General features: G+C 41.2%; 8 protein-coding genes across 9 annotated transcripts; 4 read left to right on the top strand and 4 right to left on the bottom strand.

The window, feature by feature from the left end:
• Positions 1-582: 582 nt before the first annotated feature.
• Positions 583-1,288, bottom strand: LOC122322413 (cyclin-dependent kinase inhibitor 1C). Its single transcript, XM_043214397.1, has 2 exons — positions 1,187-1,288; positions 583-1,113 (listed from the first exon to the last, which is right to left on the bottom strand). The coding sequence occupies exons 1-2, from the start codon at positions 1,196-1,198 to the stop codon at positions 592-594; spliced, it is 534 nt and encodes a 177-aa protein (XP_043070332.1). The 5' UTR covers positions 1,199-1,288; the 3' UTR covers positions 583-591.
• Positions 1,289-2,811: 1,523 nt separating this feature from the next.
• LOC6570717 (calphotin) lies at positions 2,812-3,274 on the top strand. Its single transcript, XM_001996894.1, has 2 exons — positions 2,812-2,823; positions 2,897-3,274. The coding sequence occupies exons 1-2, from the start codon at positions 2,812-2,814 to the stop codon at positions 3,272-3,274; spliced, it is 390 nt and encodes a 129-aa protein (XP_001996930.1).
• An 896-nt stretch (positions 3,275-4,170) lies between these two features.
• LOC6570716 (pupal cuticle protein G1A) lies at positions 4,171-4,945 on the bottom strand. The gene is made up of 3 exons (XM_032742214.2): positions 4,884-4,945; positions 4,600-4,815; positions 4,171-4,535 (listed from the first exon to the last, which is right to left on the bottom strand). The coding sequence occupies exons 2-3, from the start codon at positions 4,609-4,611 to the stop codon at positions 4,194-4,196; spliced, it is 354 nt and encodes a 117-aa protein (XP_032598105.1). The 5' UTR covers positions 4,612-4,815; positions 4,884-4,945; the 3' UTR covers positions 4,171-4,193.
• Positions 4,946-4,982: 37 nt separating this feature from the next.
• Positions 4,983-9,099, top strand: LOC6570714 (cuticle protein 38). 2 transcript variants are annotated; one of them, XM_001996891.3, is made up of 3 exons: positions 8,188-8,382; positions 8,451-8,666; positions 8,731-9,099. In XM_001996891.3, the coding sequence occupies exons 2-3, from the start codon at positions 8,655-8,657 to the stop codon at positions 9,097-9,099; spliced, it is 381 nt and encodes a 126-aa protein (XP_001996927.1). In that variant the 5' UTR covers positions 8,188-8,382; positions 8,451-8,654. The 2 variants fall into 2 exon arrangements, with proteins under 2 accessions (XP_043070337.1, XP_001996927.1); XM_043214402.1 differs by lacking the exons at positions 8,188-8,382; positions 8,451-8,666 and adding an exon at positions 4,983-5,015.
• LOC122322412 (cuticle protein 19.8-like) lies at positions 5,085-5,441 on the top strand (the record flags this gene model as incomplete). The annotated part of the gene is made up of 1 exon (XM_043214396.1): positions 5,085-5,441. A coding segment is annotated over one exon (357 nt), but the record flags the coding sequence as incomplete, so codon positions are not given.
• On the bottom strand, positions 7,852-8,262 carry LOC116806140. The gene is made up of 2 exons (XM_032742212.2): positions 8,251-8,262; positions 7,852-8,175 (listed from the first exon to the last, which is right to left on the bottom strand). The coding sequence occupies exons 1-2, from the start codon at positions 8,260-8,262 to the stop codon at positions 7,852-7,854; spliced, it is 336 nt and encodes a 111-aa protein (XP_032598103.2).
• A 4,071-nt stretch (positions 9,100-13,170) lies between the features above and the next one.
• Positions 13,171-13,609, bottom strand: LOC6570713 (cuticle protein 19.8). Its single transcript, XM_001996890.2, has 2 exons — positions 13,597-13,609; positions 13,171-13,521 (listed from the first exon to the last, which is right to left on the bottom strand). The coding sequence occupies exons 1-2, from the start codon at positions 13,606-13,608 to the stop codon at positions 13,171-13,173; spliced, it is 363 nt and encodes a 120-aa protein (XP_001996926.1). The 5' UTR covers position 13,609.
• On the top strand, positions 13,447-14,473 carry LOC6570712 (cuticle protein 16.5). The gene is made up of 3 exons (XM_001996889.2): positions 13,447-13,728; positions 13,797-14,012; positions 14,077-14,473. The coding sequence occupies exons 2-3, from the start codon at positions 14,001-14,003 to the stop codon at positions 14,419-14,421; spliced, it is 357 nt and encodes a 118-aa protein (XP_001996925.1). The 5' UTR covers positions 13,447-13,728; positions 13,797-14,000; the 3' UTR covers positions 14,422-14,473.
• Positions 14,474-15,484: the final 1,011 nt, after the last annotated feature.

The following is a 15,484-nucleotide window of genomic DNA, read 5'->3' as shown; positions in this document are numbered from 1 at the left end:
ATCATTTACGGGTCGAACTCAAAAACTGCGACATAGGATATAACCATTTAAACTGTTCAATGGCGAGGGGCGTGGTGGCGTCGGAGGTGGTCGTGTCAAATTTAGGTGACTGTAGTCTTATAATTGTGAGATGTGTCGATTGCGAATATCGATTTTTATCGATTTCCTAGCCCCCTAGTGGACGTAGCACTATAATTTTTTGTCTGACGCGGGCACGGACCAGTAGTTGTTCCAAGTTTCAAGTGTCTATCTTTAAGGGTGTCGAAAATCGTTGGTTCATACGGACGGACAGATGGACAGACAGACAGACAGCATGACGGACATTGCACAAAACCAAAATATCAAGATACCAGAAATACAAGGATTCAATGATTTTGTAATACGCTTAGGCGTAGCCAAGTTTGTAAGACTGAGTTTCAAATGCTGCAAATTCAGTAAAAAAAAAACCTGGCATACTCTTCAAATGAGCATTACAGCGGTTTAGACAAACAATAGGACCATTTTTTACTTTTCATACCAAGTTGAACGCGTTTTATTAAAGGCTATCAGTCGTTGAACACCCACGCTGTTAATCCTTGCTGGACACAGCTCCTACCACAATGCGGGTGCTGCTGCATAGCTCAGCGGAGCTGATCCATAAGCCAAGGGGGCTGTGTATTTGGCAAATACAGGTGCCGCATACGGATGAGCAAGTGGAGCCGCCAACGGAGCAGCGAATGGCGCAGCAAAGGGAGCAGCTAGAGGAGCAGCAATTTGAGCAGCTAGAGGAGCTGCTACTCGAGCGGCGAATGGAGTAGCCAGAGGAGCGGCAACTGGTGCCACAGGTCGGAAAACTGGAGCAGCCAGAGGAGCAGCAATTGGTGCCACAGGTCTGATGAGTGGAGCTGCAACTGGTGCCACCGTTCTGATGAATGGAGCAGCAACTGGCACGGGAGCAGCGGCAATAACGGGTGCAGCTGCGATGCCATTGAACGTCCTGGCCACCACTTGGCTACTGGCAGCGGTAATCACAGGTGTAGGTGCTGCAAGGACGGCAGCTGGAGCAGCCAGCGGTGCATGCAGCAATCCTGGCTTGCCGGCAACGCAGGCAACCAGAGCGCAGAGGACAACAGCCTGTGAAGGATTACACGGAATACAATGATTAAGTATATCATCAGCAATGATGTTCAAACGAAATATTACTAACGTATTTAAACATGGTGAATTGATTTGTTGGTTGTTTGATTTGCTGAGTTGGTTGTTAGTTGCGGCTTTAGAGCAGACTGCGAACTGATGTCAAATTGAAGCCTTGCCACGCATATTTATACCCAAGAAGACAGCCCATTGCTGGGGCTACTTAAAATGCGCCCTGCGTGGCACTCGTTGTCCATTATAAGTGGCGGCAATTGGTTACAATTGGTAGTTAGCCATGTCTTTCGAGGGTCTCAGTGCTGCTGCCAAAACCCGAAGGGCAGCCAATTCCGATTGCCGCAGCTAATTACACAAAATTTGTTTGAAAATCAAAGTGCATGAAATTAAATTGAACGCTTTTGCTTGATTAGCAAGAATTTATATTACTTGTGGTCCATTATATCCACACTAGTAAGTGGATTTGTTAACTGACTGAATTAACAAACTATTAATTGAATGTAAATGACTAAATGACAGCCAACATTATACATATATGAAAATGTACATGTATACTCCAAATAAACTCGATTTCGTATATTACCAATTAAATTTGAATCCAATTTAAGTATACATATACATGTCGATTTATATATGTATGTATGTTAAAAAGTATATCACATATATTTTTCAACACTGCTCTTCAACTCTCCAGGCAGTGACCTGACTTCACCGAGTTCTATTCAGCTCACAGCAGTCGACCAATTAAACATTTTGAGCACGTACACAGGCCAAAGCGAACTAAAAATTATTGCTCGAACCCGGTCAGCAAAAACACACACACACCCACATGCAACCAAAGAAACTAACACACACACACACACACACACACAATGGACACTTTTGCTTGTTGACACAAAAATTATTTATTTTATTGGTATTCCTTCTTTTTGGGTCAAGGCTGAGCATTGCTTTAAGGCTAAGTGACTTTTTGGTAGCAAATGTAATATGTACATGAAGTTGGAAGCGTATTATTTTGAACTGATTTAACATTGAATATTATAAGTAATCGGAAATATAATATAATTATATTTTATTATTATATTATTAATTTTAATATAACGCACTTCTTAAAGCATATTGTGCAGACAATTTGCAAAGGCATCACCTCAAATCTTTAAAAAATAAATATTAAAATAGTTAAGTATTAAAAGTTAACTTTTCTTCTCAGCTTATATTGTTTTTGTATTATGAGAAAAACTCAAGCAACTATCACAAATTTACTCTAATTGATTGCTTGTATAAGCCGATCGTTTCCTGAAATATATGGCTATAAGGTAAATTTGAAAAGTTTAAGCAAATAAAAATAATCGATTAATCGATTGTAATGTGTGTGTCTGTTGTTAAGTCCCAGTGAGAAACTTAAAGCGAATCAAAGCATTTATGAATCAATGCACTTATTACAGTTACAATTCACTCAACGCTTTGTTTTGTCTGACTTGGCTCACTTTGCTCGCGCGCTCTGCATGCTAATTTCTGCTTTTCCGTTGTGCCGGTTTTCGGGTTTTGTTTTCATTTTCTATGGCGCGTCCGTCACGTTCGCTTCGAGTCGCTATAAAAATAAATCGAAATTGAAGACATGTCATCAAACACAGTTTCGCTTTTCAAGTGGCCACTCCAGAAAGCAATCAGACATCTCTCAACATGTTCAAATACGTTAGTTGTCGTCATTCTATTATTATTGCTCCTGCTTCTCCCAATGCTCACATCTCCACAACTCTCCGTACAGGTCGCTGTCATCTGCGCCCTGGTTGCCTGCACTGTCGCGAAGCCTGGACTTCTTCTGCAGACACCACTGGCTGCTCCAGCTGCCATCATTGCTGCTCCCGCTCCTCCACTGCTGACAGCCAGCAGTAGCCAGGTGGTGGCCAGAAACTATAACGGCATCGGCGTCGCGCCCGTAATTGCTTCTGCTCCACTCATCAGAGCCGTGGCCCCAGTTGCTGTTCCTCTGGCTGCGCCTCTCGTCGCCAAGTATGCTGCTTATCCGCTGGCAGCACCAATAGCTGCTCCACTCACTTCTCCAGTCTTTGCCCGATATGCAGCTGCTCCTCTCGCTGCTCCGCTTACCTATAATGCACCGCTGCAGCACCTGCACCACTTTTGATTTAAGAATTTACACTGTGATCCCATGTACATAAATACTGCACTAAATATTAAAAAAACTATTTTTAAATCAAATTTTTATTTAAAATTAAATATATTTCAAGCAACCGCACCACCCGGAGATTATTATCAACTGCCATAAGCTGGTAAACACCACGAATTCAGGGTGGGAACCTTGTTACACCATTCTCGCAACTCGCCCCACCACTCCGGTGGCCTGGTTTCTCCCGTCCAGCAGCGCGCTAATTTACAATAAGTTCTGTCTTATGGTGAATCGATGCAGCGATTTTCATTTGTCTCCTTCTTCGGTCTGCGAGCTCATTGTCTGCTCTTTTAAGAGCAACATTTAAATAAATTTGTAAATAAATAAAACTAGTGCGCTTATATTTATAAACAGCATACAATACATCTCACACCATTTTCTAACATTAATGACACCCCTCTGTAGGGCGCACAGATCACAGCTGTTGCTAGGGGTCAATAACATTGGCCGGAGTTAAGACTAATTTCGTGGGGCATGTTACAAAAACCAACCCAGCACATTACAAGTAATTGTAAGACTTATCACCTGTAATATGGGAAATGCAATATTTTAAGATATTTACTAGCCAATTTAAAAAGCAATTTTGACCTTCACATAACTACAACTTGCGTTCAAAACAAACTCAAACTTTCCTGTGGACACTTTAATGTCACGCGTCACGCACTGGTCAACAATTAAAACAGCAGCTGCCGGTGCTGACAAAAATGTTAATGGCCTGTGTGACTTGCACTACAATTGGCCAACGGTCGCCACAGTTGTTGAGCTGTATATGTGCTAGCTGTTAGTCCAATTAGGAGAGACCAAGTGCACCCAGAGATAAGTTAAGATTGGTTAAGCTACAATTTTGTGTTTTTATTAACAGTCAGTCCACAAGTTCTTATAGCAGAGCTGGAGCGTAGGAGAGAGGAGCCGCCAAGTGTGAGCTGTAAGCCAGAGGACCAGCCAAAGGAGCAGCAGCATACGAAGCGATCAGAGGAGCTGCCACTGCATACTTGGCAATCACGGGAGCAGCAACTGGAGCGATCACTGGAGCGTGGGCGATGCCATTGTAGTTACGGACAATCACCTGGCTACTGGTGGCAGTCACAAACGGAGCAGGAGCAGCAACGACTGCAGCGGGTGCAGCAGCTACAATCGGAGCACTATAGGCCAACTGTTGGCCAAGGAGAAGACCTGGCTTGGCAGCAGCGCAGGCGATGATGGCAAAGATAACAGCAGCCTGAAGACAAATAAGTCACTTTCAAATTGTGCTCAAGTATCAATAAAACAATATGTCAACTTACGAATTTGAACATTTTGGTTATTTGGGATATGCTTGCAGCTCGATGAGTTGAACTTGTTCGATGGCATTTAATAGTTTTTGCTGCGCTATTTATACAAAAAGGCGACTACGATGTTGACCTTAAGTCTGCATTTCTGAAATTTGTGGCTACCACGACGCGTTATACATAAAACAATGGGAAATAACATGCGGAGTGGGCCATGCGAAGTGATAACGGCTACAAAATGTTTAATGTTAACTGTGTTTACAAACTGCCAACGCATTTCAATGAACCCAATGACTCACAGTTGGATGAAGACTATTTTGGTGTTTTGTGGTATAAATACTCGCTGGCAACTGTAGTTGGACATCACATACATAGTTTGCAGCTAACCCTACAAGCAACACAAGCCACAAATCTTCAACATGTTCAAATACGTAAGAGCCAGAGAGGGAAAGTCCTTGTCGTGTGGCCTGCTTCTCTAACTTAACTGCCTCTGTTTTCATTTACAGACCATCGTTATCCTCGCTATCATCGCCTGCGCTGCTGCCAAGCCAGGTCTTCTCCTTGGTCAACAGTTGGCCTATACTGCGCCCGCTGCAGTTGTTGCTGCTCCTGCTCCGTTTGTGACTGCCACCAGTAGCCAGGTGATTGCCCGTAACTACAATGGCATCGCCCATGCTCCAGTGATCGCTCCAGTTGCTGCTCCCGTGATTGCCAAGTATGCGGCGGCTCCTTTGGCGGCTCCAGTTGCTGCTCCTGTCATTGCGAATTATGCTGCTTCTCCCTTGGCCTATAGCTCTCCTCTAGCTTACAGCTTGCCATCGCCTTACTCCGTCGGAGCTGCTCCAGTTCTGTTGTAAGATTATTGTGAAAGGATTAATAATGCAAATAAAAATCGATTTGAAATATATTACTTTTGGGCACACCAAAATGAATTAATGAACGTGCTCTGTGTGCAGATAATGTGCATAAGCATCCATTAGCTATTTACATTTAAATCACGTAGCATGGGAAATATTACCATCAGTGGCGGTTAGCGGTCCAATGGCTTAATAGTTTATTTTGAATATATTCGGAATAATGCAAGTGGGTCAAGGTCTCTAGGGCCACCCTGCGAAGGTATTGGCAGTTGAATGAACTCTTAAGCAACTAGCGATCATAAATACACATTTTCAGATTAATGAAAAGGCGATTCTAATATTTTTAACGACCACCTCTCTATTTTTTAATTTACATACGATTATTTTTTAATTGAAATTCAATTTGTTTGTTTCGTTTTAAGAAATAAAAAATGTTGGTGTAGTTATAACACTGTTTGCAAATCAGATTTACCAGATATCTTTTATTTCCACTCTCGGTAGAGGTCTGACCCCAATTCTAGAATAATGAGGAGCTCGCTTTATGCCCGAAAAGAGGATGTCACAGGTATTACAAATTATAATATAATAAAACTTTTGTCATTGTTGTGTGCTGTTGTGATTTCTAATTAGTAATTTTAGTAATGTGTGGTTATGTTTCTTGAAATAGAACTTTTACTTGACAAAGTGTTGCAAAAAGTTTAAAAGGCCAATAAATTTATAATAATCCGCAAATTGATGAATCACAAAATATTCTTTCCCCATATTCCAAAAGCAATTACCCTGCAATGTTCTTGCTGGGACAATGCTAAAATTTGCAGCAGCATAGAATATGCACAAAGTAGCCATTTATCAAAAACTATTAATAGATTTAAATGAAGATTCAAATTCACTAAATATCGAAGCAAACTAAGGACTATAAATTATGTTAAAAATTGGTGCCAATTTGCAGCAGAAAATGATTTAGGAAATAAACACGGGGTAGCCAGCAAAGTGTTTGTTTATGTTGGGTTTTTAAAGCGGCAGAAAGTGATGCACTAAGTTTGGCGGTTAGACTAAGAACAATTTATTCAATGTATTCTTAAGTAAAGGTATCGAGCGCAGTATCGATATCTTCTGTTATTAACATTAGTAATCGGAATGTTGTATTGATCTTTTACATATTTTCAACAGTTTAAAATGATGATAAATATCTGATTTGATTTAAATAATAAATATATGTTAAATAAAGTTGTACTATATGAGTGGTCCGAACCGAATTTGGTAAAATCATTGTGAGACTCTTAATACATAGAAAAACTAAATATGCAATTGTCATCTTATTTCTTAGACATTATGCTCAATATTAATTTTAAGCCATAGCCATAGTAAAATCTTAGAACAGACCTTAAAATTGTCACGTGTACTGAAGCCAAGTCAATGCAGGCTTCCCTCCTTTGGGAAGAAGCTGATATGCTGATTTGTGGACAAGCGCTTTTGTTATCGGATTCGGTCTGATTATTCTTTAGTAATGAGCATGACCACTCGCCCACATTAGGTTCTCTGCTAAAATTTTAATTCACTTCACCAACCACGTACGGACCATATCTAATATATATTGGTCTTGTTTAGTAAACTATATTGGTCTTGTGCAGTATCCGTCTGCTCTCTGTGTGTCTGTTCGTCTCTCCGTCCGTGTGAACGCATCTTTTATCGACACTCTTAGAGCCAGACACTTGCAACATTGAACATTTACTGGTCTGTGCCCGAGTCAGACAAAGTGTATAATTTTGAGTGCAATGTCCACCAGGAGGGTAGAATATCGATATAATCGATAATCGTAAATCGATAAAGCCACATATCTCCCACAATTTTGAAGATGGAGTCACCAAATTTGGAAGGTAACTTGCGTCAAATATCAGCATATACATTTTCAGACCACGGTCTCTTGGGGCCTAGAAATCTGAAATGCGCATATCTTCCAGAATTTGTAAGCTAGAGTCTTCAAGTTCCGAAAGTACGTTACTGGTAGCTTCCTTGAAAGATCGATAATAATAGTGACTGACCACGTCCACTCCGCCTCCCATAACCGACATACCTGATGGTGTAAATCGATAAATCCACTTATCTCACACAATTCGAAATACTGCAAGTAACACTCTTAAAATATCCGGATATGAAAAATTGGAACACGCTCACTTCGGACCACAAAAACTATAGAGGCCTATATCTCCCGTAATTTACAGCTGCATTTCGCAGTCGGCCACGCCCGATTACAACATTCTCTCCTTTTTTTTATTTAATTTGACACAGCAACCTATCGTCAAAATAAAATAAGCTTGACCTCAAGTTCCATTTTCAATGGGAACAGCGTTTGAAAGGAAAACGCACTAAATTACAATACAAATATCTTTATTTAATATTTTACTTGCAATCAAATCAAAAGTGGAGTGCTGTACGCCAACGGAGAGCTATAGGCCAAGGGAGAAGCAGCATAATTCGCAATGACAGGAGCAGCAACTGGAGCCGCCAAAGGAGCCGCCGCATACTTGGCAATCACGGGAGTAGCAACTGGAGCGATCACTGAAGCGTGGGCGATGCCATTGTAGTTACGGGCAATCACCTGGCTACTGGTGGCAGTCACAAACGGAGCAGGAGCAGCAACAACTGCAGCGGGCGCAGTATAGGCCAACTGTTGACCAAGGAGAAGACCTGGCTTGGCAGCAGCGTAGGCGATGATAGCGAGTATAACGATGGTCTGTAAATGAAAACAGAGGCAGTTAAGTTAGAGAAGCAGGCCACACGACAAGGACTTTCCCTCTCTGGCTCTTACGTATTTGAACATGTTGAAGATTTGTGTCTTGTGTTGCTTGTAGGGTTAGCTGCAAACTATGTATGTGATGTCCAACTACAGTTGCCAGCGAGTATTTATACCACAAAACACCAAAATAGTCTTCATCCAACTGTGAGTCATTGGGTTCATTGAAATGCGGTGGCAGTTTGTAAACACAGTTAACATTAAACATTTTGTAGCCGTTATCACTTCGCATGGCCCACTCCGCATGTTATTTCCCATTGTTTTATGTATAACGCGTCGTGGTAGCCACAAATTACAGAAATGCAGACTTAAGGTCAACATCGTAGTCGCCTTTTTGTATAAATAGCGCAGCAAAAACTATTAAATGCCATCGAACAAGTTCAACTCATCGAGCTGCAAGCATATCCCAAATAACCAAAATGTTCAAATTCGTAAGTTGACATATTGTTTTATTGATACTTGAGCACAATTTGAAAGTGACTTATTTGTCTTCAGGCTGCTGTTATCTTTGCCATCATCGCCTGCGCTGCTGCCAAGCCAGGTCTTCTCCTTGGCCAACAGTTGGCCTATAGTGCTCCGATTGTAGCTGCTGCACCCGCTGCAGTCGTTGCTGCTCCTGCTCCGTTTGTGACTGCCACCAGTAGCCAGGTAATTGCCCGTAACTACAATGGCATCGCCCATGCTCCAGTGATCGCTCCAGTTGCTGCTCCCGTGATTGCCAAGTATGCGGCGGCTCCTTTGGCGGCTCCAGTTGCTGCTCCTGTCATTGCGAATTATGCTGCTTCTCCCTTGGCCTATAGCTCGCCTTTGACGTACAGCACCTCCCTGAGATATGCTGCTGTGCCAGCACCACTTTTGATTTGATCGATTTGATTTGATTGTTATTAAACTATTATGTGACGAACAATGTTAATATAGCAAACTTTGACCTTTTAAAATCTGTGAAAATAATAAGCAAATGGAAAATTCTGGGCTTGTGCAACTGTATATGTCAGAGGAAATGAAGCATTTCGAATACACGCATACGATAAACGTCATACTAATTTGATGAGGGGTCTATTTAAACTTGTTTTACCAATCATATTACTGATCTGAAAAATAGACCCGTCAAATGAGGTAACCCTAGTGCTGTGCAAAGTGGATGGGGTGGTGAATTGATTTCCGCTAATTGAAGGGTGTTGACTAGCTGAAAATTGTTGGCTGGGGTCTAGCGGACTATGCGTGACCATACATTTTATTAGCAGATTTTAAAAACTAGATTATAAAAGTGTAAGATGCTCTGGCATTTACTGTAAGTATTACAAAAACCAAGAAAAAACTAAATTGGATAAAAATAGGATAACAGTGTCTTAAACATTGTAAAATAATAAATGCTTAAAATTTTGAAAATTAATCAATTTAGCTTTAAGACTGTGAAAAATTTATGTTTTAAGATTTTTTTTGCGTAGATTGGACGTTGAAAAATAATAGCAATCTTTGGAGGAGATTTTAAATAAATATCTTCCAAGTTTGCTAGCTTTAGCAAATAATTATTGAAGAAAAAAACATTTCCAATTTTTAGGAGCTGAATGACGTGCACGCGAGACGATCTTTGAAGAAAGTCAGCAATAGTGTACCATTCAAGTTCCGTAACTTTAGCTTTTGAATGATGAGTGACTTGTGGCTTTATCGGATTTCTACCTTTGATATCAGAGTTTAAAAACTGTCTGCCTACAATGGGACTTGAATCTATGATATTTTTTTAAGATCTAATAAAATGCACCCCAAAGTCAATAAAACCGTTAATGCTCGACATTTTTGAAGCTCAAAATGAACTGCGGCTATCTCTTTTAATAATCCACATTATAATATATACCTCCATCGCAAATTTGTATATCCGACAGTTGCAAAAGCTAAATTAAGTTTGGTAGATCCGTTCGGATAACACTCTTCCAGCACCAAAAACATTGTGGCAGGCGACTATTGACGGAGAAACATGTTTATTAAAGCACAACTGCAACTCTCCCGTCTATACTTCTTTTGATAAACAGCTCTCCCAACCTATTCCGTCAAAGGCTGAACTGGTCGCTCTCGTGGTTGATTTTTTTTTTCAAGGAATCGTCGTTGTTGTTGTTTACTTTCGTCGATGTAGTTGAGATTGTCCTTAGAAGCCACAAACCAACCCACTTACTTGTTTAATTTTATTATAAGTAATGACCCTGTGATATACATTGATATATTTGTGCTTAAAGATACTGCGCTTCATGGGTCTTCACTACAAGCGACTGACTTTTGCTGCTATATATCGACAATCTTAAACACCTCGAGGAACTTCACTCATAGCTTTACATTTTGACCTTGCATGTGCTGCACGGTGACTTACTCTGGCCACATCTGGAACAGTTGAAATTTAGCTTACATTCGAAGAATCACCACATTTAAAACATTTCCTTTCGGCTTTTGCATCTACGCTGGGTTGACTAACAAAATCGTCAGCATGTGGATCATGTTTGGTTGCAGGCTCAGTCATCAATCTGAGTCTCTAAATAAATTGCTTGCCTTGGAATCTGGAATACGGTTAATAAAATATTTTACCAAATTCTTTCAACGAATTCAACTAGTTTTGCTATATCCATCAAAGCATAGCAATATGCGTATGTTTCTTCTTCTTCTGAATTTTTAAATTTAATATTTATAGATCATTGGCTAGGGACACAGACCTTTGTGGCCCAAGTAAGCGATTCTTTTTTAGCAGACATAGCAACATGTAACTTTGTCCACTGTACTGTAAGTGCTATTCTATTCTAGCTCTTGAACTCACTGTTAAACATCAGGGTTGCTTGTTCCCAACAAATTTCACACACTGCTCTCGACATCTTTCAATGTAAACAAAGAACTATTTGGGGTATTATTATTATTAGGGGGGAAGCTGCACCACGACGTATTTGATCTATTGTGCCCCCTTCTGAGCCTATAGCTCTTCCATCAGCCCCAACTCCCTTACGAACGTGAGGATCTTTGTTGGGTTGAGGTCTACTATGTCTTTGCAATTCAAAACATGCGCCCCTAGGATGCTGCTTCTTCTTCTAATTACGGCGACACATTCTGCCAGGATGTGCATCGAGGACTCCTGCTCTCTTTCACAAAACCTGCAGAGATCGCTACTATATATACCCAATTTTGTCAGGTGACTCCTTAGTCTACAGTGTCCTGTGAATAGACCGGTAAGTATCCTAAGGCTGTTCTTCCCCATGGTTATAATCTGTTTAAAACGTACAAGATTATAACCACCAAGGAGACATCTGGCTTGTCGGAGTCCTACTGCCTCTGACCAGCTCTGATGCCGTCTCTGTCTCTCCTCGTTTCTAAGTTCCAGTCGTATAGTGTGTCTCCCTATGCCACAATACGGTTCTGGTCCTGTTAGGGGCCTTTCTGCCCCCATTCTTGCTTGCTTGTCAGCCGCCTCGTTTCCCGCTATGTCCCTGTGACCCGGGACCCATCGTAGGGTGAGCCTGTTGTGAGTCCCGAGCAGGTCTAGCTTAGAACGAACTTCATGGACTACCTTCGATGTTATCTTAGTCCCCATTATAGCTTTCAATGCTGCTTGACTATCGGATAGGATGGATATATCGGAGCTCCATTAAGGCTTCAAGGGCCATTGTTGGGCAGGTGCGCATAGCTTCTGTCATACATACGCAGGCCATTCTTTGCAACTTTTGTAGTTGTTTCTTCACGCATGCACCCCATAGGTTAACATGGGTCTTACTACCATCAGGTACAGCCATCTTAAAATCTGTGGTGATGTACCCCACTATTTGGGGTAACTACTGATGAGATTGATCATCCGAGTCAACCTCACCATACTGAATACCGAACTCTCTGCCAGCTGTAGGTAAACAGTATTAAAATATTTCTGACAGTATTGCACGCACTTCTGAAACTATGTCAACCGATGTTCATACCAATTGCAGTTTCTACAGATATCTGTACTGCAGGCCTCAAAGCTTCTTGCTGTTCTACAACTCGGTAGCTGCTCCTGCCTCAGAACCGTCTCTCTTATGAATTAAAATTCTCGCAGTTTTTATAACAGTTTGCTTCTGCTCTTTGTGCTTAAATATGTTTCAATCTGACCTTATACTTAATAATGAGTCCGTCTTCTAACTCCGACTGCAACCAACTGACTTTCTATGCACTTCAGATATCGATTCACTACTGATATCGCACCTGACTCGATTACTTACTCTCAAAAGTATCGGTGCAATTGTAACAAGTCAAATATATTATATCATCATTATCGGACCACTATATCGCTACCATGGGGACTATCTGTAGAAAGATGAGTTTTCAGTTGTGGGATCGAGATAGATGTAGATACAATATAACTACACAAATGTGAAATGTTCCATGAACAGCCAGATCAGCTTCAATAATTTCCTTAAGCGAAAAAAAATCCTAAAAAAAAAAAATTAAATTAAATTAAGTCAAACTCCGAACCAGAATTTCCATGTTATTTACTCTATATCTATAAGGGAATGTTATTTTTGGTGTGCCTAACCATTTTCAATATTGTTTCTAAAAGCCGAACAAATAAGGTGAGATATAATTAACAAGAAAATTAAATGTGAGTAAATTAAAAAACTGGAATGTCCTTTGTAATAATTCGCTCGTTGCTTAAGAGTTCATTCAACTGCCAATACCTTCGCAGGGTGGCCCTAGAGACCTTGACCCACTTGCATTATTCCGAATATATTCAAAATAAACTATTAAGCCATTGGACCGCTAACCGCCACTGATGGTAATATTCCCCATGCTACGTGATTTAAATGTAAATAGCTAATGGATGCTTATGCACATTATCTGCACACAGAGCACGTTCATTAATTCATTTTGGTGTGCCCAAAAGTAATATATTTCAAATCGATTTTTATTTGCATTATTAATCCTTTCACAATAATCTTACAACAGAACTGGAGCAGCTCCGACGGAGTAAGGCGATGGCAAGCTGTAAGCTAGAGGAGAGCTATAGGCCAAGGGAGAAGCAGCATAATTCGCAATGACAGGAGCAGCAACTGGAGCCGCCAAAGGAGCCGCCGCATACTTGGCAATCACGGGAGCAGCAACTGGAGCGATCACTGGAGCGTGGGCGATGCCATTGTAGTTACGGGCAATCACCTGGCTACTGGTGGCAGTCACAAACGGAGCAGGAGCAGCAACAACTGCAGCGGGCGCAGTATAGGCCAACTGTTGACCAAGGAGAAGACCTGGCTTGGCAGCAGCGCAGGCGATGATAGCGAGTATAACGATGGTCTGTAAATGAAAACAGAGGCAGTTAAGTTAGAGAAGCAGGCCACACGACAAGGACTTTCCCTCTCTGGCTCTTACGTATTTGAACATGTTGAAGATTTGTGTCTTGTGTTGCTTGTAGGGTTAGCTGCAAACTATGTATGTGATGTCCAACTACAGTTGCCAGCGAGTATTTATACCACAAAACACCAAAATAGTCTTCATCCAACTGTGAGTCATTGGGTTCATTGAAATGCGTTGGCAGTTTGTAAACACAGTTAACATTAAACATTTTGTAGCCGTTATCACTTCGCATGGCCCACTCCGCATGTTATTTCCCATTGTTTTATGTATAACGCGTCGTGGTAGCCACAAATTTCAGAAATGCAGACTTAAGGTCAACATCGTAGTCGCCTTTTTGTATAAATAGCGCAGCAAAAACTATTAAATGCCATCGAACAAGTTCAACTCATCGAGCTGCAAGCATATCCCAAATAACCAAAATGTTCAAATTCGTAAGTTGACATATTGTTTTATTGATACTTGAGCACAATTTGAAAGTGACTTAGTTGTCTTCAGGCTGCTGTTATCTTTGCCATCATCGCCTGCGCTGCTGCCAAGCCAGGTCTTCTCCTTGGCCAACAGTTGGCCTATAGTGCTCCGATTGTAGCTGCTGCACCCGCTGCAGTCGTTGCTGCTCCTGCTCCGTTTGTGACTGCCACCAGTAGCCAGGTGATTGCCCGTAACTACAATGGCATCGCCCACGCTCCAGTGATCGCTCCAGTTGCTGCTCCCGTGATTGCCAAGTATGCAGCTGTTCCAGTGGCAGCTCCTCTGATCGCTTCGTATGCTGCTGCTCCTTTGGCTAGTCCTCTGGCTTATCATGCTTCTCCTCTGACGTACACTTCACCGCTTCTGCTTTAATATTATGTCAGATCATGCTGCACTTGAATTCATATTGAATTAAAATTGAAAGACTTGGTATTCATTAAACTGCGTACAATTTATTTGATCTGTATCGCTTGTACAGACACACACATACACATTTTTATATACACGCACAGAGCTGCTGTCTTATCCTTTCGAATGGCTTTTGCAGATGGTTGTTTGTTAGTTTCGCGTATTTATCTAAAACGCTTTCATAGCGTATTTCATGCATTGATGCACACTTTAAAAAGCCATTTTTGCTTTCGTGCTTGCTTATAGACGATAAAAGCCTTTTGCAGATTCACGCGCTGGAAGGTCCTGGAATGTCCTTAGCATATGTTGTCGCACATGAGCTCATCGCCAGATGGGCACAATTTTTTGTGCAGGCCTTTCTCGTCGTTTCCAAGGTGCCTGTAATTTGATTAGTTGCAACTAGTGGAGTTACTTCTAATTACAAAAACCAAATAACATGACACCAGCTGCGTAATTTGATTTACCTTTCGAGGGCAACCACAACACATCACACACATGCATCCTACCACAAAATCGGAAAAACTGCGAACAGCGCTGGGTGAAAAACAGTGCGAGTTTTGCGACCTCGACCAAATAATTAAAAGTTTTCCTTCACCCATCTGTCCTCGCATTTTTACTATTTTGTTTGTCACTTGATATTGCTATTAATGGCAAAAACAAGCATGAGGCAGCAGTGCAAAGCGAATGCTAAACGGGGAAAATAACTACAGGAAAATTCGTTACTCTGCAGCTCGAAATGCTATGCGGATTTTGCATTAAAATACCTGATGCCCAACTCGGAAACTCCGAATAACTGCTGTACTCGTCCATCCCAACAAGCAGAGCATGGAGGACAGGCAGGCAGGACGAAAGCTTAGCCAAAAAGTAAATGTGTGTATGTACACTGCCTATTTGTAATCGTAATGTTAATTTCGCTTGTACAATAGAGAAAATTGTTAAATGATGTCAACGACATTTGTTTTAATATTCATCTTGGCACGCGACAACGTGAATATAATATATGACATAAGTACATCCAAACTCGTGT

This window comes from Drosophila grimshawi, unplaced genomic scaffold, assembly GCF_018153295.1.
Source record: "Drosophila grimshawi isolate 15287-2541.00 unplaced genomic scaffold, ASM1815329v1 contig_1240, whole genome shotgun sequence".
Classification (NCBI taxonomy): Eukaryota; Metazoa; Arthropoda; class Insecta; order Diptera; family Drosophilidae; genus Drosophila; species Drosophila grimshawi.
Note: the sequence above shows the minus strand (reverse complement) of the source record. Positions and strands in the feature narration are given on the sequence as shown.